Raw genomic sequence first — 27,779 nt, 5'->3', positions numbered from 1 at the left:
ACCCCTCACCCCCCAAAAAAGTCAAGGGAAAAAAACAAAAGAAAGTAATAAAGGCAAAAGAGAAATTAATAAGGTAGAAAACAGGAAGCTAGTAAAACTCATAAGTCAAAATATCAGTTGTTTAAAGAAAAAGAATCAAGACAAAAAAGGGGACAAGCACTAACACATAAGTAAGAAGTAAAAAGAGGGAAATAACTGCTGCAATAACATTTTAAAAGTCATAAAAAGACTACTTTGCAAAACTCTGCAAATAAATTTTAAAACTTGGATGAAATGAATAATTTCCTTGTAAAATACAATTTACCAAAACTGACCTCAGCAGAGATAGAAAGTTTAAACATTATAAATTCCAGAGGGAAAAAAGAGAAAGTTATCAAAGAAATACCCACCAAAAAGCCCAAGATGATTTCACTGTAAGAGGATTCTATTTAAAAATCCAAAGACCAGAGCATGGGAAAAAAGAAAAACTTACAAATTCTTTTTATGAGAGTACCTGTGACATGACTGCCTGTGACATCAATACTTCAATCTGAGAAAGACTATACACAAAAGAATTGTAAATAAAAGAATTTGAAGTAAAATATTTAAAAACAGAATCCCATAGTAAAAATAATACATTATAATCCAGAGGGGTTATTCAAGGGATGCAAGCAGAGTTCAGTATGAGGCTATCCATTAGTTAATACACTAATAACTAAGAAAAAAAGTCACGCTTACCTGACAGTTACTGAAAAGGCCCTCATTCAATCCCTAATGAAAACACCCATTAAAACCGAATTGGAAGATACTTCCTTACTGTGAAAAACATATTTTAACGCAAGAAAGAATTGATCTATTACTTTGTTAGATTTTAATTAAATTACCATTACTTACGTTAAGCTCTATTCAAATACAGACGTGATTAACACTCTGAGATTCTATTTTCAAAGTCTCCTTACTGTGCACTCACAAGCATCACTAACTGAAAATACTTAAGGTATGGAAGTTTTACCCATTTTATCATCTAATCAAATGAATGTAAAGTGAAAGCATAAAAATAGATTATAGAGTCACTTTTAACTAGGATGATCCTCCGTCCTGGTTGCGGGGACACTCCTAGGTTATACCCGTTTTCTTGGCAACTCAAAAATATCCCAGTTTGGACATGATACTCACGACCACTCTATAACTCACAAAAATAGGGAAATATCTGAAAAAATTTTTAAGTAGAATTATAAATTTAAATGTTACTTACATATAAAAGATAAAATTTGGAGATTGAGAATTAACTAAAATCAAGAGGTGAAGGAGAAAATGCACTGCCACTTAAGCTATGTGGCAGGATCGACAAATATTATCTAAAATTAATAAATCTGGTAGTAGAAGTATTCTAAAATTACTGAGACTTATGGCAATAACCATCAAAAGAATCAAAAAGAAAGATAAATGGTTACTTCTGCTGAGTAAGATTTAGGAGAGTGAGGACTCAGGGAAAATTTTACTTTTCAACTGAAACCCTTCTGTGCTCCTTGCATTTTCCTACCATACATGGATTTACTACAAACACATATTTAAGAAAACAGAAGAAAGTGACATGAACTCCTCCCCTGCTCTTTGTTACCTTTGCTCTTGAAACTAGACAAAAGAGTACAAGAAAACGAATCAACACCTGTATCCACATTCACCATAGTCCACGCGCGCCTGCCACAGCCACGTGCTGCGGGAGGTGCTGGGCCAAAGCCACCAACTAAGGCAGACGCCCCAGGACCTTACATCCTAGAGCCACAGGCCACCACAGTCCTCCCTACTTCTTGTAAAGCACTCTGCACCTCGCAGGGCTCACAAGAATGAGAGAATATATGGTGAACACTGCAAAACTGCAGACAGAAAAGGGCCAATCTTGTGAGAGTTTATCACTTGATATACAAACTGTAACTTGACATTGACACTCAAATTAGGAAACCAAATGATTATAAGTACCAGTAATATAGCTCTGTGCAGCTTAATAAGCATTCTGACACCTCATTCAATCCTTACAACTCTGACAAGTAAATTCTTTCCCCCTGCCCATTCAAAAGCCAAAAAAACAGAAGCTCCAAATATGATTTACTTGGCCAGGGTCACCAAGCTAGTAAACTAGAATCTATATTTGGTCTTCTTACATATAATAGTATATATTATTATGGTTCATACATAATATACCTTCTATAATATATAATTATTCAATATATAGGTTATTCTATTTTTTTCTTTTTATTGGGCTGTGTCGGGTCTTTGTTGCTGCACGCAGGCTTTCTCTAGTTGCGGCGAGCGGGGGCTACTCTTCGTTGCGTGTGCGGGCTTCTCATTGTGGTGGCTTTTCTTGTTGCAGAGCATGGGCTCTAGGTGCACGGGCTTCAGTAGCTGTGGCGTGTGGGCTCAGTAGCTGTGGCTTGAGGGCCCTAGAGCACAGCACAGGCTCAGTAGTTGTGCCCCATGGGCTTAGTTGCTCCGTGGCATGTGGGATCTTCCCGGACCAGGGCTCAAACCCGTGTCCCCTGCATTGGCAGGTGGATTCTTCACCACTGTGCCACCAGGGAAGTCCTCTATTTCTTATTACATAGGAAATAAAGAGTAAATATACATATATATTTCTTATACTATACTACCTGTCTCTGAGTAAATCTGAGCTTAATATTTTTCTTAAAAGTTTAATCTGCATTTGAATATCTACTGTAACTGAGGCAGACCTAAATGCTTTATAAATGCTTTCACATGCCCCCACCATATTTTGGCAAAATTTAAACACAATCTTTGACAAAATAAAGCCGAGTGAAGAATACTGATAATGGCCTATAATGCTTAAGAAATATTCCCAATTTTCACAACTAGCTAAGAAATTATAAACTTATAGTTATTTCAAGATAAACCTACGGGGCCTTTCATTAAATTTACTTCAACACTGCCAGATTTACAGCTCCTTATAAGCTTTGAGACTGGGGAACATTCAAGAGCACGAGAAGGAAGCATTAACCATCCAGAACATCTTCCCACGGTCAGTCTTAATCCACTCTCTCCATGTGCGCTGGGCAGTGTACCCAGTGTGGTCTCCTATAACAAGAGAAATGCAAAGCTATCTTGCTGTCAGACCCAGGTCAGCTAACCATCATACCAGCAGTTAAGATGCTAAATTAAAATTTGAAATTAACTACAAAGTTCAATAGCTCATCTCTGGAAACAAATGAAACCAAAACACAATTCTTTTGGTGTTAATTTTGCTATACAAAGCTCAGCCAGCAAAAGAATAAGTTTTAATTTCATTCCACAACTACAAAAACACATCACTGTTTAACTGGCAGTCAAACAGAAAGACCACCACAACAGTGGCTTCTTGTGATGGCTGCATCCCAGCAGCTCCTTTCCTGCAGTGGGACGCGGGGAAGGAACACTGACATCTTGCAGACAAGCCTAGACTTGTGCCTTACACACAGAAGACTTGTGCCTTACACACAGAAGAACGCATGACTGACTTTTTCTCGGGAATACACAATGCATATTTTCATCTAATTTTACTGAAAGCAACCAAAAGGGAAGAGCTACAGAACAATAGTGAGAATACAGCATTGCCACAAAACTAGCGTGGGTGGTGGATCAACACTGAGTGAAGGGGACGAACTTCTAACAGGTTTTAACCTGCAGCTGGGATAATGAGTCCGTGGTGTGAAACATCTGCAGTAAAGTACACTGAGCACCTTGTAATGGCTGCCACAGCCCCAAACAGCATCACCTGCCCCCTTTAAAGCACTGTCAGCTCTTAAACAGATGGGCTCGGTGATACTGGTGATACTCATGCAGGTATGTTTTGTTAATTAAGGAGCCTGACATGAAGATAGATTACACTGTGGTTTAAATAAAGGAAAACACGTAGATGGGAAAATTCTCTGGCTAAGGGAGTGGGGACAGGGTGGAGTAACATATATCCAGGCTTAGAAGGGTGATGACAGGTGCAAGTGATGCTAGATGTAACATCAGATTCTGAACAACTGAAACTGATACAGAATCTGTCTTCCCACTGTCACTGACAGAGAAACTAGGCCTGGTTTTTGGCTTCAAAGAATTATGTAACGCTATTAAACCTCACAGAACTCTGAGTACCCTCTTCCCCAAGTTTTTCTGGAGCCAAGTATTACTATAAACACAGTCGTCCATAGTATAAATAACCCTTACATGGTGCAAAGCTCTTTCAAATACTTTATTTCATTAAAAGACCAATGATACAGTCCAAAAGGTCTTTGGCTCCGAAATCCTGGCAAAGTTACTTGATCTGTCTGGCTGCTTCCTTGATAAATAACTGGGCCTGAAAATTTTGATGAAGATACTAATTAATATTTCATAATCCCCATCTTCAATGACTAAATGTTTTACAAGCATATACTCACAAAACCCTCATTCACTATGAGATATACTTCTCTTACCCTCATTTCATAGCCAAGGAAACTGAGGCACAGAGGGGCTAAGGAACTTGCCCGAGGTCCCAAAGCGAGGATAATAAACTGACCTGCTGGATCCAGGTCAGACCTAGGATGCAATGACTTTCAAGCAAACTGAGTGTCAATGGTGAGGATGAAGTCTTCCTATACAGCCTGCTAATGAAACAGGTGATCAACAGCCAAGGAGAAAAAAGACAAAAGGCCTTTTTAAAATCACTTAAGGATTACTGATTCAAGACCTGGCCTACTTTCACGAAAACAATAACGCAACACCTCTTCACAGAAAGGAGCACGCCCCTGAGAAGCATCAAGTGCTCTCGGCTTTTTTCCTCTGCCAATTACAGATTCTCTTCCAGGGAAGCACATCTGGACTTGAAACGCTGTGCCTTTAGGATCACCTCCCAACTTGAGGCGCTATGACATGCAGTGCTCCTTATGTATTGTCATAACTTTTAAAGGGGAACAAATTTATAATTCACTGCTACAATGCAGACCACACATCACATGAGAAATTTAGAAACCAGCTGGGATAAACGCCCCGAGAGATTTTTGAGGACAGGAACCTTACCTTTCTGCATCTTTGCACCCTGCACTACGTGCACTGCATGAAACCTGCATATGAGCATTTCCTGGAGATTATCAACAACGGTAAAGTATTACCAAAAGAACGAAGGTGGCAAGACTAGCAGATTCCAAACCGATTTTGTACAGAAATAAAACTGCGTCTAATAGTGCAACAGTTAAATACGGACCCCCGGTCCTTCTCCGAATAAAAACATGCTCTGGGTGTTGGCCGAGGACCTTTCACTTCCAAAAGGAAAAAGAGTAAACCACCACGAACTTTCTGCCTCTCTCATCCTAAACAGCTGAATCATTCACATATTCAACCGCCCAGAATTCTTCCAAGGACTGTCAATGCAGGCTCTGCTTTTTGGGAAATCCGAATTTAAGACCTTCCGTAGGAGAGCACAGAAGAATTATAGGAAATTAACGGGATTCCCAAATGACGCAGACTTAGAGGAGTTGCGTTATCCCTAATCCAACAGGAGGCCCTGGGTATCACATCAATCTCCAGTGAAGGAAAAGACACCAGTTTGAGAAAACGTACTCATTCCTCCCACGGATATTTATTAAACCTGTACTTGGCGCAAGACGCACGGGCACCGGGTGGTGGAATGCGGCTGCCGCGGCCCCACCGCCAGCCCGACGCCCCCAAAAGACCGCGGGCCAGGCGCTGGGGCTGGGGGTCCGGGACCCGCCACTCCCCGGCGCCTCACGCCCACACGGGTCTCCCGAGCTGCGTGGGTTCACTCGTGGCTAAATAACAAACCGGTGTGGCCGCCGTGGGGAGGGTCACGCACACCCGCGCGGCCGGTGGGACACCGCACCGCGCGGGGGTGGGGGCCTTCGGGGGTCCTAGGGGATCCCTGGAGTGCGCATGGGGGCCCCTGGAGCGCCGTGGGGTTCCAGGGTGTGCGTGGGGAGGGCTCCGGGGGTTCCAGGGGATCCCTGGAGGGCAGGTGGGGGACTCCGGGGGTCCTAGGAGATCCCTGGAGCGTGGGGGGGGCCTGGGGCGTTCTGGGGATTCTAGGGGGCGCCGAAGGGCCCTAGGGGAATCTCTGGAGGGCGTGTGAGGGTTGAGGGCCCCTGGGGCATTCTGGGGGCCCCCGAGGGAAGTTGGGGGGCCGCCGGCCAGGGACGGAGACCCCCGCTCAGGGCACGCGCGGTCCCCCGCTCACCCAAAGAGCCCTCGGAGAAAGGAGTGGGAAGCCTTGACTCGCTTCTCGGCCTCCGCCATGAGTTGCACCGCCTCTCGCTCCTTCCCCGCGTTCTCCATGTCGCCAGCCGCGACCGCCGCCACAACCTTCTCTCCGGGTCGGGCGCGCCTCCCGCGCCTCCCGGTCCTCTCGCAGCAGCGGGGCGCGCAGCCTGTCGGGAGTTGCAGTCCAGGCCGCACCCGGGCCGTCCTCTCGCAGCTGCGGGGCGCGGAGGCGCGGCGTGCAACCTGTCGGGAGTTGTAGTCCAGGCCGCACTCTGGCGGCGGGAGCGAGCGAGGCGTCCACTACCATACCCAGAAGGCCGCAGAGCCCGCGGGCGTCGGGGGTCTCGAGGCGGGGGTCCTGACCCTCTGTAGGGCCCTCTGCGAAGGGGAACGTTAATCTTCTAAGGATGTGGGGAACGGAAAAGAGCCCGTGGCTTCCAGAGAAGACCGCCTCAAACTCAAGCATCACGTTGGATCAGGAGTCTCTGTCCAGCACGACCGTGGCCAGGGGATGGACGGGGACGCGGGGACAACGGGGTGGATGAGGACACGGCGGGTGGCAGGCTGGAAAGCTTCACTGCACGCGAATTCCGCGAGCGTGATGTAAGGCGTCCAGGGACGAAGCTGCAATAACCTTGCCATGCCCCGCCCACCCACCCTCCAGCTCTAGCAGCAGGAGGAGCCACGTTTATCTTCAGAGCAAGGCATTTAAGAAGGAAACGTTTGCCCCAATATAAATTCAGAGTTGGGGCTTCCCTGGTGGCGCAGTGGTTAAGAATCTGCCAGCCAATGCAGGGGACACGGGTTCAAGCCCTGGTCTGGGAAGATCCCACATGCTGTGGAGCAACTAAGCCTGTGGACCACAACTACTGAGCCTGTGCTCTAGAGCCCGCGATCCTAGAGCCCATGCTCCGCAACAAGAGAAGCCATCGCAGTGAGAAGCCCGTGCACCAGAAGGAAGAGTAACCCCCACTAGCCGCAACTAGAGAAAGCCTGCGTGCAGCAAAGAAGACCTAACGCAGCCAAAAATAAATAAATAAATTTATTATTTTTTTAATTCAGAGTTGTTTTTCAGTCTCCGCATATTGTAACTTTCTGTCGGTCCTCCTCCTTGGTTAAAGAAGACTTGCATATATGGGATATGTGCATAATCCTCTGTTTTTATTGACTGAATGCTTTTCAATGGATGTGAGCCATTGAGCTCTCTTATTGGTTTTGTTTTTTTTTTTTTTTTTTGCGGTACGCGGGCCTCTCACTGTTGTGGCTTCTCCCGTTGTGGAGCACAGGCTCCAGACACGCAGGCTCAGTGGCCATGGCTCACGGGCCCAGCTGCTCCCTGGCATGTGGGATCTTCCCGGACCGGTGCACAAACCCGTGTCCCCTGCATTGGCAGGCGGACTCTCAACCACTGCGCCACCAGGGAAGCCCGAGCTCTCTTACTCTTTACATAATGCTGGCTATAGTGTGGAGTGGGTCTCCTGGGACACAGTTCTGCCTGCCAGGAACTTAAAATCTCCTAGGAGAACTATCCGTAGATAGACACTACCCTGTGCCAACGATTTCCAGGCCTGTCCTGGAAGGACAGAGGGAGTTATTTTTTAATGCAAAGTCTAGGCCATTTACACTGGTAATGCTAAAGCAGAGGTGGTGAAGCAAATATGAAAATCGCTGCCAAATGAGAACTTGTGATTTTCAAACTATTAATAAATACACTGTGGGCACTGGCACACAAAATACATCTAAGCAAATGAAGCCTGAACCGAGAGAGCAAGGCAAGAAGGGTCAAACTCCTAAAAAGAAAGGTCACTAAAGCATATGTCACAGAGTCCCTACAGTGCAGCCACTCTAGAGATGGAAGGAAGCCTCAGATCCTCAGGCAGAGTTTATTAACTTTTACTACATGCATTATTCTAACTTCAAAAAGCTAATCTGGAGCAGTATTGGTGAAGAAGGAAGCAGGATATTAGAGGAAGTAAATGCAGGAGTAAAGAGAAAAACTGCAAAAAGTGGACACGAGCAGTCGAGGAACAGAGCAGTCTGTGGGGATCTGGTGGAGGGTCCAACTCGAAAACTCCAAGTGCAGCGTGAGTGTGTTGATTAAAGCAGTTCCCAAAGGATGTTCAAGAAATACTGAGCCCTAAGCTCCTCGCTCTTTGTATTGGCATCTCGTGGAGCTGGAGTCTAGGAAGTGTGCGTTTAAGAAGGAACACCACTATTCTGAAGCATGCAATTCTAGATTCTCAAATCTGTAGTCAGCAGAGAAGGAGGCAGGATGGACTGCCTTCTCTAAACCAGAACTTGCCGTGATGGGTGGCGGGGGGACATCTGGACAGTTTTGATGTTTCTGGGTATTTCGCTCAGTCTCTTCTTTCTCACGGGCACTCCCAGCCTTCCCCCCAGACCACACCCCTGTGGGAAAAAAACATCAAACCTTCATTGTTGTGTCAAGTGCGTGTTTTCTTCTCCCAGCAGGGCAGAGGGACAGACCTCTCAGAATGAGCACTGACCAGAGGGACGGAGGAGGGATCCTCAAAGCAGGAGGGAGGAGCTGTAGTGGACCAGGGAGGGGGCAAGGCCCTGGAGTAGGTCCGAAGGAGCCGTGGCCCACACCTGTGCCAGCCAGGATGGTGGCCACTTAAATTTAGATCAGATAATATGAAATGAAATGTAAATTTCACCCCTCAGTCACGCCACATGTCAACTGCTGAACAGCCACATGTAGCTAGTGGCTGCCGTTTTATCACTGTACAGAGTTCTAGTGGACAACACTGGCCTGTGCATACCTTGCCTTTCGGCAGCTCTGGACACTTTGAAGAAAAGAGGAAGACGGCTTCAGAGCTTCTGAGAAGATGGAGCTGGAAAAGAGGAGCTTCACCCCGAACGAGACGGAACCAGGCAGAAGCTGCAGGCCTATCCCTGTGAGCAGGTCAGGTGACGGACACACAGGAGTAGGTGGAATGTCGTGTCCACCCACCCACCTGAGAGGTGGTCTGCAAAGGCAGACACAGGCCCTGTGACAGCTGCAGCTCTAGGAAAGGCGGGTCAGGACGTGACCCACGTGGGAATCTAGGTGTGGTGTCTGCATGTGCTCGCAGAGGGGCTGCAGCATGGGGGTCCTGTGTGGAGCCAGCACCTGCGGGGGCAGCGGGCGCCCTTGCGGCCTGCCTCAGGGTGCCTCTGACTGCTCAGTAGCCAGGCGGCAGCTGCCAGGTACAGCTCACCTAGTGTCACCCTCTGGTTCCAAAGTCAGTAGGAAACTTCTGACGGTGACTATCTTCCTGTCCCTGCTGCTCCCAACTGCCAGCACCTGCAATTCTCCTGACGGTTCTCTCTGGCCTTCCAGCCTGCTCTGATTGGATGCTGCGGGAGGCAAGGGGGAAGTAATTAACCTCATGAACAGGGGAATTCATGCCCCTTTGCCTCCTGAGAGCAGCCCTCAATCAATGACTGTTAGAAGTTGGAGGATAAATAACCCTCTGGTAGGACAGCTGAGGAATGTTCTACACTCTCCCCCAAGGTGCTCAGTGGGAATGAGCCCCTGTTGCCAAAAGGAGAAGATAGCTTGTTAGGTGCCCTGCATTGGCTTCCTTCCCTGCCCTGTCCCCACACCCCTACTGGCGCTGCCTAGTGGTGTCACCTTCCCACAGACTGCTCTCACTAGAATCCCTGTCTCGAGGTCTGTTTCTGGGAGGACACCAGCCCGGACAGGGAGAGTGTGCGCTGAGGACCCGTAGGTGCGTTCCGGCCCCCATGCTCATCACAAGTTCATCAGCCGAGCTTCTCACCTGTGGGTCGCTGCAGATGCAGGGCTCTGGTTCCCACTTCCAACGTGGTATAAAACCACAACAGCCATTTGTCACGTCATCCCCCGTGGTGGAGGCACTGCCTGGGATGCCTGGCGTCTCACTCGGGGTCTCTCAGTGAGGGTGTAGCTAGAGCTGAGGTCGACTCTTCCCACTCAACTGGTGCCGGGGGTGGGAAGACTCATGTGGCCCCTCGCAGGCTCTCTCTGGACTCACGTGGTGGCCAAAGAGCCAAAGGTGCTGGGGCCCGGCACCCAGGCAGCAGCCCCGTCACCTTTAACCTAGTCTCCAAAGTTTCCAGGCATCACTTCCGTTTCCCGGAAGGAAATCACTCACCCGTGTTCAAGGGGAGGGTCTTAAAGGCTTTGCAGACATGTTAAAACCTCCACAGTTAGGTTCCAGGGAGACAGTCCCCACCCTGGTCCACTCTGGTTGTGCTGACAAAGCTGGGAAGCAGGAGTCCCCAAGCTGGGAGCCGCCCTTGCCTCCAAGGGCCCTGGAGCCCTGAGAGGCTCTGCCCCGTCTTCGGCTGCCTCCTCCAAGGACATCTCGGCCTCGCTTCCATCTGCAGCGTGAGTGGCTCAGAGGCAGCCAGCCAAAGCCAGGCCCCATCCACTGCTCCCCTTTAGACAGAGGGGAAAAGGAAGCCATTCCAGAAGGCCCTTCATCCAAAAGCATCAAAGTAACAAATTCAGGACGAGAAATGTTCTCCGTTCTTGTTGATGAGGTTGGGCTTCTGTACTTTTTGCAGCATTAAGGATAGAATTTAATTACTTTATTTCCAGTGGTTCTTTTCATTTTCCTCAAGGACTTAAAAAACGCAAGAGCAATTGAATGGGGAGCTTCAGAGGAATCACTGGATCTGTGTTTTTTATTACAATTGTTTTTACTTTTTGAAACAACATTTGGGTATGTGTATGTTTTAGACATTTCACACCATGTCAAAATTTCTAGAAATATTCCCAAAGGCAGCTTTGTTAATGTTATTTAACATTTCCTTAAGAAATTATTTTATAAAATTTAGAACAAAGAATTAGGAAAGGTAAAATTAATTTAATACACAATATCTGTTATAGGAAACATAGAAAATTTTAAGTTAAAATAAATACTCATGAAAAAATAGTACTGTTGTTAATGTTATTCTTCTAATTAATCTATATGAAACTCTAAAACGTGTTTTGAAATTAACTTGATGCTTTTAAATATGGCAAATAGGCATAAAAACAAAGATGACACAACTTTTATTCATATGATATGTTCAAAGACCTCTCTTTTCTCTCGGCTTAATATAATTCTTTTCAAAGTTATGGTTCTGAGCTACAGGCACAATGGCTTAAAGGGAAAAAAATAGTTTATTTCCTGGACTGTTCTGATATCCTTTCACATTATTTTTTTAATGGAATTTGTTTATTTTAATATTTATTTATTTATTTTTTTGGCTGCACTGAGTCTTAGTTCCCTGACCAGGGATTGAACCCGTGACCCTTGTGTTGGGAGTGCAGTCTTAACCACTGGACCACCAGGGAAGTCCCTCCTTTCACATTATTATTTAATGCTACCTTAAAGGAAATTTTAGGAAAAAAATTTTCACCCATATTTCTACCTACCTGAGACTTTCTTTTTCACAAATATGTTTTCCTATCAAATCTTTATCTTTTACACTGCTATATTTAAAATGGATGACCAACAAGGACCTACCGTATAGCACAGGGACCTCTGTTGGATATTATGTAACAACCTAAATGGGAAAATATATAACTAAGTCACTTTGCTGTACACCTGAAACTATCACGACATTATTACTCAACTATACTCTAATATAAGAGTTAAAAAAATAAATAAAATAAAATAAAAATTTAAAATCTTTATCTTTTAAACCTACAAATATGCAGGAATTATTAGGGTGTATATTTGTATTTTGTTTAGGAAAGAAGCATTTTCTACATTGCTACAAGTCTTTGTAATTGATTGTTCATGGGTAATAGTTCACTGCACTGAATTTAACGTATCTGTTCCCCATTATGGCATATTTGGGTTTTGTCACATCTGGCTATTACCAAAACACTCAGGGCTGTCCCAAAATGCAAGAAGGGTTTTCCCAGCAGCTGTCACGTGGACTCAGCTTCTCTAGGGTGTGGTGCCCGCCCCGCTCTTCACACTCCGCCCCTCTGTACTGGTGACGGGATCGGGAAACACTGGTGATGCTTGTTGTCCACGGATTCTGTGCCTGCAACTGTGCCTATTCCCTAACATTTATTTGTAACCAAAGTCAACACCCAGGGCACTTTTGCGGTCATTTGCAGATGTGTGCAGAGCAGGAGATATTGGCGTGCTCGATGCACGCAAGGACGAGTCCACACGATGGTCTCGTGTTGTAAATGACTGTCCTTCTCATAGTCTATTTAGTGCTATGTTTTTCACATTTTGTACTTTCTGTTGGCGATTTCACTATTTAAACCGGCCCCCGGGCCTGGTGCTGAAGTGCTGTCTAGCGTCCTCAGGGGAGAAGGCGGGCCATGCCCTCCTGTGGGATAAGCTTCGTTCAGGCACGAGTTACAAGGCTGTTGGCTGTGAGTCCCTGTTAATGAGTCAACGAGATGTCAAATAAAACGATATATTTCATATACAAGATGGTGACATACTGATGGGTGACCAGACACTCACGGGAAGCAAACCTATGTTACCCTGGGATGGCGATGGTTCGGTCTTTGTTAATTTAGGGTTTGTGCTGACTTTACAGAACAGAACTACCTCGAATGATGAGAATTGACTACATTAGGAGGGTATCTGGTAAAGACAATGAAATGAAGTCAGATCAGGGAATCTCTCTTTCCCACTCCCTAAAAGAAATGGATAAAGTAAAAATCTAGCAACTCTTCCTGAGAATTAAGACAGAGAAATCTCCCCATGTCAGATCACGTTGCCCCCAGCTCCACTCACCACCCGTCTGTGAGGTGTCTGTCCTGTGGTGCTGACCTGTACGGACTCCATCAATGGGGCCCTGACCTCTGACTTCCTGTTGTGTCTGGCCAAAAAGGTGCCCAGCCTGTGGTGGAGGGCAGAAGGTAAGGGACATCCCCTGACCAGGTGGCCAGCTGAGGCTCCCCTCATCCCGTAGCAAATGATGGCCCTATGCCCTGGGCTCCCTTGCCCCTGCAGCGTTGTAGATAACCCCATAAATAAGCCCTCCTATTGCTACTGTATCCTATTTACTGCTGGGACCCTGACAGACAGACTCCCCAGCTCATTGTCTGAAGACAGTATAACCTTGAAACCCAGACCAGAAAAGGTCAGTGTGAGAAAGGACCATTTTAGGCCAGTCTCACTTAGGAACATGAGCACAAAAATTTTAAAGAAACATTAGCAAACACACCATGCAAAAAAGTCTTGATGGTTATGGACATAAATGTGAAATGCTAAACTTTAAAACTTTAAGAAGTTTTAAGTGAAAATACAGGAAAGAAGCATTATGACCTTGATTTCCTAAATAGACACCAAAACTGCAAACCGTAAGACAAAAAATCGATACATTCACTCCCTTAAGATTAAAGATTTATTTTCACCAACTTTGCATGACTCCAACGAAGAGACAAAACCACAACCCAGAAAAAGATATTTGCAGCACATTTGCCCTCAGATAATTATTATTAAGGGTAAAGAAATTCTACAAATCAATGGAAGACAAACAACCAAATAGAAAACATGGACAAAGGACTTGAAGAACTGAAGGTTACAGCAAAGTCTGGGTCCTCTTCAGCTTTTGCTGTTCATTGCCTCAGGAGGACAGTAGTTTGTTCATAGAAAACCAGAAAGACAGCAGGGAAGTAGCCAGAGGCCTGCGGGGCATGGGTGCCTTTTCTTTGCTTTCAGGATGGGGCCTGATGGCTGTTTAAGTGGAGTAGCCTGCTTAGGAACTGGTAAACCAACATTGCAGGATTATGGACACCGTCTGCAGAAAAGCAATGTGACAGAGGACAACGACGTGTGACAAACCCGCCACCCTCGGTCCCCAGGTGGAAGTCCCATGGAGACAGAATGCCAGGCCCTGTGACCTCTCTGACCTTCTGAGTCCCATGGTTTCTCAGGTGTCCTAGTCTGGAAAAAGCAAACGTCCGCTGGGCCTTTGGAGGTGGTGCCAGCTCCAAGCCATCTGGAGCTCCGCCTCGTCACGGCTGGCTTTCTGCTGCTGGCCTGCTCCCCGGGACCAGCAGGCTTCTCCGGCCAGGGTCAGCCACGTCCTTCTGCTGCGGCCCAGGGATCAGGGCTGCCACTGGCAGCTGGCAGTGTCCCCTGCAGCCTCCGCCCGGAGCGTGCGGGGCAGCCACCCCTCCATCCCGGGGCTGCTCCTTGCTGGGCTCTCTTTGAAGGGTTCTGGTGGCAGGGTGAGCCTCAAATAGATTGGCATCCTGCCTGGGTTACATCCAGGTCAGCAGCCAGGCCAGATCAGGACTATTTAGGGGAAAAGGAGGAGCTTGTCAAACACAAACACAAACAAAACAAAACAAAAAGGCGGTGGAGAGAAGAACCCAGAGGAAGCCAGCCTGCTGTTTGCAAGGGCTCATTTGTTCCCGCAGATAGAGAAGAGGCTCGGGAGCAGACGCAGGTCCCTAAGAGAGCGTGACACTGTGACCCGTGTCCCAGGCCCAGGCCGGCAGTGGCAGAGGGATGGAGGGAGGGAATGGCCAGAAGCCCAGGGCCAGTCCACCTGCCTCACCTCCTCCTTCTTATTAAAACAGCTGAAGCCCTGCCCCAGGCACCATGCTGGCACTTCTGTATCTTTTATCATTTAACTTTCACAGTCAGCTTCCTATGACACCGATTTTACAGTCCCAGAAAGAGACTCAGGAGGTAAAGCAATGACCAAGCCACAGTGGCGAGGCTGCCCCACCTCGGCCCCTGCTGGGCAGTGCCCCCCTTCACAGCAGCCCAGGCCACACAGTGAGACCAGACTGACCACTGACCAGCCCGGATGTCTGGACCCAGCCTGGCTGGGCAGGGGATGCTCTACCTGGCTACCTGTCCTGGAGCATGCCGGGCACCCTAGGGCATGGGTTCCCACCTGCTACAGGACCTCCAGGTCCCCCCCACCCCCGCCACTTTGGGGAGCAATGGCAGCCCACTTCAGATGTCCAGTCAGAGTGTAACACGACGAGCAGAGGTTTTGACCAGGGTGATCTGTGCAGGCCCTGAGAACTTCATGGGATGAGGGCAGCAGCGGTGGGGGACACCACAATCACCAAGGTAGGACCAGGGAGTGGGTTAAAAGCCACAGCTAGGAAACTCCTGTCTCCAGACCCCAGCAACACAAGCAGAGCCTTTCTGCTGAGTGCTAAGGCAGTTTCATTTCCTGCTTATTTTCCCCTGGGAGCAGCTGATAAAGAAATCCCAAGCCCGGTGGGCAACAGCAAAACCAGGAAGTTGTGCAGCTCACAGAGGGGCCCCCCTTGGATCCCTGCTACCTGACCCACACACAACCAGCCAACGGCACATCTGAGATGAATCCCATCCTCTTGTCACCGTGACTGGTGCAGCCATGGCTCTGCTACCAGGTTCAGCCTGTGAGTCAGGAGATCAGGTTTGTTGGACTCTTGGGAAAGATGCTTCCTCTTTCTTAAGAACCAACTATTGTCTTCCTCTGGGTGGCGTGGCAGCAGATGAGAAGGCAGCCTGGGTCCAGGCAGGTGGAAGGGGCCAAGGTGCAGACCTCACTCTTCTCATCCTTGCCCCCGCAAGGCTCTGCAGGGGCAGCCCTTTCCCACTCAGTGGCCCGGGTACCAGTCAGGGAAAGGGGTGGTGGCAGGAGGGGGACTCCAGTCTGAGTGCCTGTTCCACAGGAAGCTCTGTGCTTATTCCTGCACACCCTTCATCCATCCATCCATCCACCTGTCCACCCACTCACTCATCCATCCATCCATACATGCCTCCATCCACCCAACTGTCCATCCATCCTTCTATCCACCCATCTGTCCATTCATCCACCTGTCCTTCCATCCACCTGTCCACTTACTCATTCATCCATTTGTCCATGCATCCATCCATCCATCTCTTCATGCATCCATCTCTCTTTCCATCCACCTCTCCACCCACCCACTCATCCATCCATCCAAGCTGCTCTTTTGAGGTATAATTGACCTACAATGAACTCACATATTTAAACTCACACTTTGATGAGCTTTGACATACGAATCTCCCATGAGATCATCTGTACAATCCATAAAAATGAACACATCTACCCCCCAAAGTTTCCTCATGCCCCTTTGCATTCCCTCCTTCCCAACCCTTGTTCCATGGACATACACAGGCCCCATATTTGCTATGGTTCCATGCTATAACCAGGCCATATTTTCCCCTTCTTCTATTGACAAGAACAGGGTTCCCATTTTTCACTTTTCATGAACATAACCATCGAGTGTACCCTTATTCCATGGAAACAGTCAGGCTCCCTATTTTCCTCTTACCCCTTGGCTGTAACCAAGCAACCTATTTTCCTATTATTCCATGGAAATAAATACGTCCTCTATTTTCCCCTTGTTCTGTGGACATGATTGGGCCAGATACGGAGCCAGGGCCTCTAGTTCCCTGTTAGTTATCTCATGGACATAACCAAATTCCCTATTGTGAGATAATAGAAAATATACATACTGGTGTCTGCCCCTGGTTCCTGGCACAGGGCTCCTTGAACCCTATAACTTCCTGGGTGACGGGGGTGTCTTCTGTTCTAATGACGTGACTCTGAGTGGCTTCTGGATGGAAGCTGGTCCCCAGAAAGACCAGGCCATGATCGGAAGCTTGGGATTTTTAGCCCTACCTCGGCTTTCTTTTGAGAAGGGAGAAGCGCTGAAAATGGAGTTCAATCATGTCTACATGATGAAGCTGCCATAAAATCCCAAAAGTATGGGATACGGAGACTATCGGGGTTGGTGCACACATGGAGGTGCTGGGAGAGTGGCGCCTGGGCGGGGCGTGGAAGCTCCATGCCCCTCCGCACACACCTGCCCTACGCGTCTCTTGCATCTGGATGGTTGTCTGTATCCTTTATCATATCCTTTTATAATAAACTGGTAAACCTACGTAAATGGTTCCCTGAGTTCTATAAGCCTCACTAGCAAATTAATCGAACCGAGGAGGGGGTCATGGTGACCTCCGATCTCCAGCCGGTCGGTCAGAAGCACAGGTGATGACCTAGACTTGCGGTTGTCCTAGAAGTGGGGGGCGGGGGGCATCCTGCAGGCCTGAACCCTTACCCTGTGGGGTCTGATGCCGTCTCCAGGTAGATGGTGTCGGAATGGAGTTGAATTGTAGGATATCCAGCCAGTGTCACGGGGAGTTGCTTGTTGTGGGGAAAACACCCACCTATTTGGGAACCAGAAGTGTCAGAAGGTGTGTTTCGTGGGAGTAGCAAAGGAAATTCATGGGAAACAAAGACACAGTCAGGGAGAAATGGGTTTTTCCTACACAGGTGGAAAGCTGAGTTTTTCCTTTATACTGTTTTTCCCCTTTCCCGTAGAAAGGTCCAGAGATCCTCCTTTCCCTAATCCCATGGGTACACCCAGGTTCCCTGTTTGCCCTGTTAATGGATGTGATCAGGCCCCTTCCTCTGACTTCATGGACTTGCCCAGGCTGTGGGTTCCCCCTTATTCCTCGGACATAGCCGTGTCTTCTCTTTTCTTCTCACTGCTGGACACCAAGGGGTCCACTGTCCCATGACTCCACGAAGCAATCAGGCCTCATACTCTCCCTTTCTATGGATTTTATCAGTCTCAATATTTTTCTCTAAATTTGTGGACAGAGACCCCTATTCCCACCATATTTCATGGACGTGACAGGCCCACGGTTTCCCCTTATTTTATGGGCATAAGTTGTTGCCTTCCCCTGCAGCGTGTTCCAGTTATTTTCCCTTATTCCATGATCTTAACCAAGCCCCTGTTTCCCCTCCTACCGTGGACATGACCAAGGCCTCAGTTTCCCCCTCAACTATGGAAACAATCCGTCCTCTGTATTTTCCCTCTGATTCATGGATGGAGCACTGCTGCCTGATTCATCTGGCCCCATGGATGTCATCCAGCCCCAATTCTTCCCTTTCTGTGGACGGGACCAGGATGTCGTTTTCCCCTTAGTCCATGATCACGCCCTGCTGCATCCTTACTCCTGGGGAGAACCGTAGCCCTGCTTTTTCCTCATTCCACAGGCATGACCGGAACTCCTACTTTTCCCTTAGGTATAGAACTGACGGGGCCTCCTATTTCCTCCCATTTCCTCCTGTGTTGCTCGGATGTGTTCATTCCCCTTCTCCCTTTCCTGGGATGTGACCAGGGCCCCTGTCCTCTCCTTGTTCCATGGATATAATCAGCCTCTGATTTTCCCCTAGTCATAGTGTGATAGGCTAAATAACATCCCTCCACAAGATATTCACATCCTAACCCCAGGAACCTGTGAATATAATCTTAAACAGTAAAGAAGGACTTTGCAGAAGTGATGAAGTTCCAGATCTTGAGGTGGGCAGACATCCCGGATTCTCCAGTGAAGCTCTGAGTGTCTCTATCCTCATAAGAGGGAGGCAGACAGGAGCAGGGAGGCCACATGACTGCAGGGACAGAGATTGGCGTGATGAGGCCACGAGCCAAGGACGCTGGCAGCCCCCAGAAGCTGGAGGAGCCAGGGAACAGATTCTCCCCTGGAGCCTCTGGGGGAGGACAGGCCCCGCCAGCACCTTGATTCTGGTCCAGTGAAAATGACTTCAGACTTCTGGCCTCCAGAACTGCAAGAGAATATATTTCTATAGTTTTAAGGCATCAAGTTGGTGGTGCTGTGTTATAGTAGGCACAGAAATGAATACACATGACCCTGTGCTCTCAATTTTCTTCTTATACCGTGGGCGCTTTGGTGGGTAGAAGTGTGTTACCTCCCAAATATACGGCCATGTCCTGACCCCTAGTACCTGTGAATGGGAACTGACTTGGATACAGAGTCTTTACAGATCTAATGAAGTGAAGGATGTTAAGATGAGATTATATAAGACTGATGTTCTTTTTAATAAAATTTATTTATTTATTTATGGCTGCATTGGGTCTTCATTGCTGCGTGGGCTTTCTCTAGTTGTGGCGAGCAGGGGCTACTCTTCATTGTGGTGTGTGAGCTTCTCATTGCAGTGGCTTCTCTTATCGTGGAGCACAGGCTCCAGGTGCATGGGCTTCAGTAGTTGTGGCAGGCAGGCTCAGTCGTTGTGGCTCACGGGCTCTAGAGCGCAGGCTCAGTAGTTGTGGCACACAGGCTTGGTTGCTCCGTGGCAGGTGAGATCTTCCCGGACCAGGGATCAAACCCGTGTGCCCTGCATTGGCAGGCAGATTCTTAACCACTATGCCACCAGGTAAGCCCCAAGACTGATGTTCTTATAGGAGAAAGATGAGACAGATTTGAGACCAAGGGAGGCAGAGAAAGCAATGTGAAGATGGAGGCACGGATTGGAGTAACACTGCCACGAGCCCAAGAACTCCGGGAGTGACACGACAAGACTTCTTTTAGTTTTATTCTACGGACATAGCCAGGGTCTATATTTTCCTCTCATTCCATAGAAATCACCAGAGTCCCATTTTCTCTTAATTTATGGGTGTCGCCAAGGCCCACATTTCTTAAGCAGATCTATTTGGTGTGCGTGTCGCCCCGTGTTCACGGGTTTTCTAACACAGCTCAGGGACGTCACCTTCCCCTCCTCAGGTCCACAGTCTGATGGCATGTCCAGGGTGGCTGTCCACCCAGATGTCCAGGGCGGGCTGAGCTGACCCAGGCCCAAGCATCCAGCCCATCACTCTCAATCCTTCCATATCTGTCTCATAATGGCACTCCGGCCGCCCGGGCTCAGGTATTCCAAAGCTGTCACCTCCCCCAGCTGGACAAGCCCTGTAAGGCTGTGGGGACTGGGAGGACACCGTGACAGGTCCTAGCAGACTTTCATGCCAGAGGATTCCAGGACCGTTGGGGTCCGGCAGGCCATGGGCTTCAGCGTGTGGGTTCAGAGTCACAGCAGAATAACATGGAGGGTGTTCTTGCCTGGCTTGAGAAACAGATTCCTCGCCTACGTTGATTGTCTCCCCCCCAATCCAAGATTAGTCGTTTTCCCCGTTCTCATCTTACAGATGAAGAAACTGAGGCTGGGGAGACTAACCAACTCTCCCAGAACCCAGCGAAAACCCAGGAGAGCCAGATTGCAAGGCTTGTGCCTCTCCCGCCATACTGTGCTGCTTCTCAAAGTTCAAGATCCTATTTATTTATTTTTGAACATTTTAACCTTTATTTTGAAATAATTTCAGACGTACAAAAAGATTACAAGAATAGCGTAGTGTACTCATATACCCTGTACCCCACTTCCCCTCATGCTAACATCCTGCATAACTCCAGTACAGCGGTGGAAACCAGGGAGTTCACTTACTATTGGAAGAAATGTTCACATATTGAGGTAAGAGGTAGTCATGCTGGCTTATACATGACTTGACTTGAATTTTCTGCTAATTAAAACAGCCTGTTTGTGGCCCATCAAACATACATTGCATATCTGCTTTAATCATTAAAGAAAAAGGCACGCTATCCAGAAGTAAAGAATGTCTGAAGGTAAAGATAAATGCCTTCCTTCCTGGGACATCAATGCTGGGACTCCTTTGATAATAAGACTCCCTTCCCAGGCTCCAAGGCTGTACTGACTCTCTGTATACATTCTGATCCAGTTTTTTTTTTTTTTTTTTGAAACCCTGAAGGAATGTATCCTTGACTTGTTGATGTTCTTTGTTCTGACAAGATATAAAACTGTGCTGAAGACCATGCTTCTCCGAAGCAGTTCTTCAGAGTTATCTGAGAGGCTGAGTCCCAGGCTACAGTCCTCAGTTTGGCTCAAATAAAACTCTTTTCTATTCCTATTACAGATTGGTTATTGATTATTTGTATCAGCAGTATTATGCTATTAATCTACAGACTTTATCCACATTTCATCAATTGCCCCACTAATGTTCTTTTTCTGGAGCAGAACCCCATTCAGGATCCCACCTTAATGAGTGTCTTAAAAATAGGGAGCTCTGGGCTTCCCTGGTGGTGCATTGGTTGAGAGTCCGCCTGCCGATGCAGGGGACACGGGTTCGTGCCCTGGTCCAGGAAGATCCCACATGCCGCGGAGCGGCTGGGCCTGTGAGCCATGGCCACTGAGCCTGTGCGTCTGGAGCCTGTGCTCCACAACGGGAAAGGCCACAACAGTGAGAGGCCCGCGTACCCGCCCCCCAAAAAATAGGGAGCTCTTACAGGCTTCTGGGTGCAGGTGATGGGGTTCAGGACATGCTACCCCCAAATATGGCACCTTGGCTTATGGACTGTCTTAAGCTGGAGGAGTCTGAAAAAATGGCAGAAGCAGGAAGGTCACTCTGACCTCCCACTGGCCCTTCCTCCCTGAAGCAGGAGATAAATGCCCCAAGTGAAAGGTCCCCTCTCTGCACATGAAGATAGAGGATGTCCTGGTAACCAGAGACGGGAAGGCAGGGCCAAGGAGGCTGCTTAAACTAACTTGTTACCCCTTTACCTCTGGGCACCCTGAGCCCAACCCCTTTGTCTTGGCAACTTCACAGATTTATTGTGTCCCTATCAACAAAGTATGAAAGCTCCCTGTTCTGGTCACTTCTCTGGGTCTTCATTCTCTTGTGAAGCCTCCCACGTACATGTCAAAGCCAGTAAAGTTTGTATACTTGTCTCCTGTTCATCTGCCTTCTGTCAGTTTAATTCTTAGGCTCAGCCAGAGACCCAAAGAGGGGAGAGGACATTTCCCTTCCCTATATGGGCAGCACCTAACCTTCAGGGGTCTGCAGGATTAATCTCTGAATAAGGCCCACAGCTCATTCCTCCTTCACAGAGAGGCTGGGGTTACCTCACAAAGCTCCGCTGGGGTCACACCAAGATGGTAAGAGCTAGCGCTGGGGTGCAGGAACAGTAGAACTCTGTGGTGAGTGGGTGGCAGAGATCCAGTGTCTAGAGGAAGTATGGAATAGTGGATGGCCGGGCTAGACGACTGGAACCCACTGTAGGTAATGTGGAATGTATCCTGTTCAGTGTCCCTGATTCCTTGCATCCCAGGTCAAACATTACCTTCTCCATGGCCTTCCCCGAGTCCCACAAACGGCCCTTCTCTGTCTGATACACCAGCGGTTCTTGCCTGTGGGGTCTGCTCTGGGGGCTTTTGTCCTCCCTGGGTGTGAAGGTAACGAGAGGGTCTTGCCCGCCTTGGTGGGTGTTTAGAAATCACACTTGCCTCAATCACTGAAGAACCCAAGGGGCAAGAAAGTTGAACGAGCTGACGGCAGGTTGGGCAGCCACGCGGGAAGACTTCCCCGGCGGGTCCTCCGGTCAAGTCATGGGCAGGACCCGAAGGAAGGGGTTGGGGCCTCAGTCTCTGTTTTATGGCAGGCGGGCATCTCCTGGGGAAGCCTGCGTGGGTGACGGCTGCGTGGGTGACGGCTGCTGGCACCTTTCTACCTGGAAGGCCCGGTGGGGAGGAGGCTTCTGAGGCCACAGAGATGGGAGCTGGACCCTGGGGGAATGCTCTGCTGCTGCTGGCGGCCCTGGCCCTGGTGGCCAGGCTGGGTCAATTGCAACAGTGGAGCGGCTTCCAGGAGTCCATGAGCCCGAAGAACGTGAACTCCACCCTCGCCTTCCTGGAGACGTACAACAACAACAGCGATGACTCCTACCTGTTCCGCGTGGACCAGCTGCTCCGAAGCCAGGTGCAGGTGAGAGCGGGTGAGCAGGGCCTCGTGGGCACAGGTGTGTCTCCCAGAGAGGACCAGGGGGCGCCTTCCCGGGAGGAGGGTCGTTCAGACCCAGAGCAGCCTGAGCACCGAGGTTACTCTCATTTGAACGGAAATGTCCCCGAGCTCCTCAGCTGCTCTTCCGAGGGAAGAATCGCTTTCATTCAGAAATTTGCCAGAAGGACAGCAAATGAGGCTGGTCTCATCTCCTTTATTATTCCTCTCGTTTGGCAAAACCTAAGTGTTCTCTGTAGGTTCCCCTCAGCGATAGTTTTTCCGTGTCCAGGGTTGTAAAATCTGAGTCTGGATGTTCTAGCTGTGTCCTTCAGAAAGCTGGAATGACACAGAGGACCTCTAGCAGGGTCCTGTAGGAACCTGGAGGTACACGTCATCTCTCATTTTGTTTTACATATAAAGTTTCTCTGAAATACATCAATTGAAGGATAATAGAGGAAAGAAAAGTTGTTAAAAAACCACTTTTGTTGGTCCAACCTGCCCTCAAGTTTAGATAGTAAACTATGAGTTAGGGAAGAGGCAATAATGCATCTTCGTTCAATTAACCGGATTTGGAAAAAAACTGACTAGGAGAAAAGGGTTCTGGCTAGAGAGCGGGACGGCAGGAACACAGAAACCAGCCAGGGTGGGGCAGGGCAGGCGGGCAGTGCTAGTGTGACACTAAGGGGCCTCACAGGGCGTGGACAGCAGCCTGTCTGCCTGAGTCACACACACTTGCTGCAAGACGGCGGCTCACGGCGCCAAGGACATTGAGGTGACATGGCCACAAGGTGGCGGCCATCCACCAAATTCTGCACAAGTTGGCATTTTCTCCCCCATCTGTCTCTAGGGTGAAGCTGGAACCCAAGGAGGCCAGTCGTGTGGAGTTGGTCCTTTGTCACTAACAGTTAACTGAAATCATTGTTTATAAGCAAACTTTTGATGTCATACAGTAGGATTAGTGGACAGAGCAGGTGCACCCCTGGGTAGCTGGGTGACGATCGCCTGCTGCCACGTGATTGTGTCCATCTGTACCTCATAGAGGGCAGGGAGGGGATGCGGTGGCCGTCTCTGCTGGGCTCCTGGTCCCCCTTCTGGGTTTGACACCCAGCTCCCCCTAATCGTGGAGTCTTGGTCAAGCACCATCTATACTCTCCAGACCTCAGTTTCCTGACCTGCAAAGTGGGCAGAATAAGAGTGAAGCGGCATCTATGAAAACGTTTGTATCATCATGGTTATTCCTATTATTATTTAACTAACGAGCCTAACAATGAATAAGAAAACACTGTGCACTCTGAAATGTTAGTTAAATTGGCCACCAGCGCTTTAATTTCTTCACACATGCGGGGTGTGCTGAGGGTCAGTGTGAAACCTCTTGGCACCAGCCCTGCAAGCTGGATACAGCCGTCCTTCAGTGGAGAGCCAGAAGCCCTGCATCTTGAGGTCCTTCCAGTGGCTGCCGGGACCAGGGCGGTGGTCCTGCCCCAGGCCCCTTCCCCTGCTGCTCTGCCCTGAGGTTTTCTGGGGGGCTGTCCTCCCGGGGGCCACCCCAGAGAGTGCCCAGCCTTCTCACTGGTTTGACCACTGACTTTGGGGCAAGGCAGTGGGGAGGGAGGAAGAGGACAGAGGCAGAGCCCAGGGAACCGATGAGGCTCCATCCGGGCATTCTGAGGACCGCTGTGCAGACTAGGGGGTACGATGGGGCTGCAGCCAAGTTGACTCCCTGGTCCCAAGGATGCGAGGGAGACAGGTGAGAAGCCACCTGTGGCTGCAGCAGTGGAGCCGGTGCAGAGCAGGGACTGGGCTCCGCACATGCTGGGCGCTGACCGGGGACCACTGGGCATCCTCCAGCCAGGAGGGGAGGAGGGAATGGGGACAGAGGCTCCTGGGACTTCACTCTCCAACCCAGCTCCTCCTGGGGAGCATCAGCCATGCTTGGAGTCAAAACTAACAGCCCTTTGGGACTTCCCGGGTGGTCGGTAAGTAAGACTCTGCGCTCCCAATGCAGGGGTCCCAGGTTCGATCCCTGGTCAGGGAACTAGATCCCGCGTGCATGCCACAACTGAGTCCACATGACGCAACTAGAGATCCCACGTGCCACAACTAAGACCTGGTGCAGCCAAAATAAATATTTAAAAAACAAACAAACAAACAAATCTAATAGCCTTTGCTTCTTGGTAGCTGACGACAGGCGTGGAGTACCTCGTCACCGTGAAAATTAGCCAGACCGAGTGCAAGAGGAACAGCACGAACAGCTCCTGGTGCCCCATTCAGAGCAAGAAGAAGCTGCAGAAGGTGTGTGCTGGCAGCTGTCTGAGAAGGCGCTCCAGTCAAGGGGGGAATAAACGTTTTACAAGGAAACACGGACAGGATGTTGGAAGCTCTGGCAGCCGTATGGCTGGGACAGTGAGGATGCAGCCCCAGGGCTGCCTGATGCCACCGGTGGTGCCTGGGGCCTGGAGAGGGGGAAGGGAAGCCCTCTGACTGGGTGTCTCCCCACCCTGCACTGGCACAGCCCTGGCCCCAGGCCTCCCAGCCGCTGGATGCCTCACCCACCTGGCACACTCCCCGGCCCTTAGGTGGAAGCGGCTTTACCTTCCTCGGGGACCTTGTTCTGTGTGGGTCTGCACCGCTGGGTGCCTGTGGATTGTCCAGTCACCTCCTTGCCTTCCAACCTATGTCTTCCTTCTGGTCCCTTCTGGCAGCACCTCCTGCAAGCTGGCAGGTGCAGGAGGACTGCGGGGTGGGGGGAGCCCAGGGTGACATTCCTGTGCCGGCTCGGCTGACCCTCTCAGCCCCAGCATGTGCCAGTGAGTAGATCTGGCCTTGCCCACATGTCAGGCCGGGTCCAGACTCCCCAAGCAGGGGCTGGTGGTGGAGGCAGGAATTTTTGTTGCCTTCAAAAAAAATATTTCCCTGAAAGCTGATTGTCCGTTTCCTTTCTCCTTCCACAGAGTTTCATTTGTGATTTTCTGGTATATACTGTGCCCTGGATGAACCATTACCAGCTGTGGAGCAACTCCTGTCTGGATGCCTAGGTGCATATGTCTAGAGATCCTTGATGAAACGTTGGACGGTCATGCTGTGTGCTTTGCATTGTAGAATCTGTAAGGCCCTTGAATCCTTCATCAGGATCTCAGTACACGCTCACATGTACATGCACACTCACAGCCACCCAAACCTCACACGTGTGCACTCACACACTCATGCCCATAGTCAATGGTCTTTAGGCGGCTGATGTGGTTTGAGCAAAAGGTTGTTAATCCTTTGGGGGAAGCTCATCACTTAGTTTCTACCTCCAGCCCACATCTCTGAGGCTTTTCACAAGTCAGGCACATCCTGACTCTGGCCTGAGCCTGGAGAGCCCAGTTTCTGTCCCACGCACGTACAACTCTGTGACTGACACCTGCCTTTGTGAGTGTGTCAGGGGTCCCCACGCCCACCCTCTGGCTCAGGAATTCACTAGGAGGATTCCCAGGACCTGGCAGGTGTACAGTCGTACTCAGGGCTGTGAATTTTACAGTGAAGGATACAGGACAAAATCAGCCAAGGGAAGAGGCTCGTGGGGAGAAGTCCCCGAAACCAGGCACAGGATTCCAGGGTCCCCTCCGGGGGCAGCCACACAGGACATGCCTCATTCCTCCAGGAATTAGATAAAGTGTGTGCCAGGGAAACTCCCCAGGGACTCAGTGTCCCAGGATTTCACTGGAGCTGCTCACATAGGCAGCCTCTGCCCAGCGTGTACCGAAATTTCAGATTACTGGAAAGAAAGCAGGTGCTCAGCATAAATCCCATTGTTTGTATAAACATTGTAGCCCTAGTGAGGCCCTCTTATCACTTAGGGAAAGTTTTATATTGGGAATGGTTTACTGTCCCAGTTCCCAGACTCCAGCCAAGGCCGACTTTGCAAGCAGGCCTTTCCAAGGACCCCGTGTCTTGGGCTGGCCGTGGGATGGTCTTCCTGACAGAGTTCTCGAGCCACTCACGGGCTCACTGCTGGTGGAGTGAAGCCCACGGTGTCTTCCGTCATGTGACTCACAGTCAAGCAGAGAAGGTGTGCCCTGGACCACACACAGGGAGCGGCTGTGGGCTGAGATGTGCCCCCAGACCAGCTGGCCTCCTCCCCAGGGAGCAGTCCCACCATCAGTCACAATGGCAACTCGAGAGAGTGTTTCCTGAGGGGGAAGAGTAAACACAAACCAGAAACTCACATTGGCCGGAGGGGCCTGTGGCAGAGTGGAGGATGGAAGTGAAGGGATAAAGGTGGTAAAATTCTTGTGCAAAAAAGAGGGAAGCTGGAAGCATCTGGTTTTGCGAATCTGACGTCACTGGGGGCTGCCTGGGGGCCTGGTGCTGCCTGCTGCCCTCACTACCTTACTTGACAGCCCTATAAAATGGCAGCTTATCCCCACATCACAGGCCAGGAGCCTCCAAAGGGAACTCTGTCCAGATTCTAACATCCCAGCCGAGGTTGACCTATTGGCTGAACTTCTAGAAATGGAATGCAAAGGAAGGTAAACTTTCTCTCAAACTGGTAGAATACTGACACCCGTAGACCAAATTATATATACATAATGTAATATCTAGGCAACCACTAAAAAGGCTATGCAGAGATACACTCAAAAACAGTATAGATACGTGCAAGTGGAATTCTTAAAAAAGTGTTCAAGAAACTCACAGGAAGAATAAAGAAAACACAAATAAAAAGCAGAGAGAACAGAGAACAAATAGTAAAATAGACGTAAGCCCTGACATGTTCATAATGTCATGCATGGTATGTACAAACCACATGTAAATTGTCTAAACAAGCCAATTAAAAGACAGATAATGATAGAGTGGATTAAAAAAGTGACCCAACTGTATGCTGTCTACAAGAACCTTACTTTAAATATAACGATACAGGTAGGTTGGAAGTAAGAAAGTGAAGGTTATATTATGCGAACATTAATTGAAAGCAGGAGAGCCTATATTAATATCAGATGAAGTTGACCTCAGG

General features: G+C 49.1%; 2 protein-coding genes across 4 annotated transcripts in view; one reads left to right on the top strand and one right to left on the bottom strand.

The window, feature by feature from the left end:
* Positions 1 to 6,360, bottom strand: part of NAPB (NSF attachment protein beta) — a gene marked incomplete at its 3' end in the record, with an annotated part of 36,877 nt that extends 30,517 nt beyond the window's left edge. For all 3 annotated transcript variants that reach the window (XM_079719870.1, XM_079719871.1, XM_079719872.1), the window contains exon 1: positions 6,188 to 6,360. In XM_079719870.1, coding sequence (XP_079575996.1) covers positions 6,188 to 6,285 — 98 coding nt within the window. In that variant the 5' untranslated portion in view covers positions 6,286 to 6,360. The remainder of the gene's footprint in view (positions 1 to 6,187) is intronic.
* A 16,198-nt stretch (positions 6,361 to 22,558) lies between these two features.
* Positions 22,559 to 25,821, top strand: CSTL1 (cystatin like 1; the record flags this gene model as incomplete). The annotated part of the gene is made up of 3 exons (XM_079719773.1): positions 22,559 to 22,771; positions 24,965 to 25,078; positions 25,738 to 25,821. The coding sequence occupies 3 exons, from the start codon at positions 22,559 to 22,561 to the stop codon at positions 25,819 to 25,821; spliced, it is 411 nt and encodes a 136-aa protein (XP_079575899.1).
* Between the last annotated feature and the right edge of the window lie 1,958 nt (positions 25,822 to 27,779).

The sequence above is a fragment of the Hyperoodon ampullatus genome (genome assembly GCF_949752795.1).
Source record: "Hyperoodon ampullatus genome assembly, chromosome: 14".
Classification (NCBI taxonomy): Eukaryota; Metazoa; Chordata; class Mammalia; order Artiodactyla; family Ziphiidae; genus Hyperoodon; species Hyperoodon ampullatus.
Note: the sequence above shows the minus strand (reverse complement) of the source record. Positions and strands in the feature narration are given on the sequence as shown.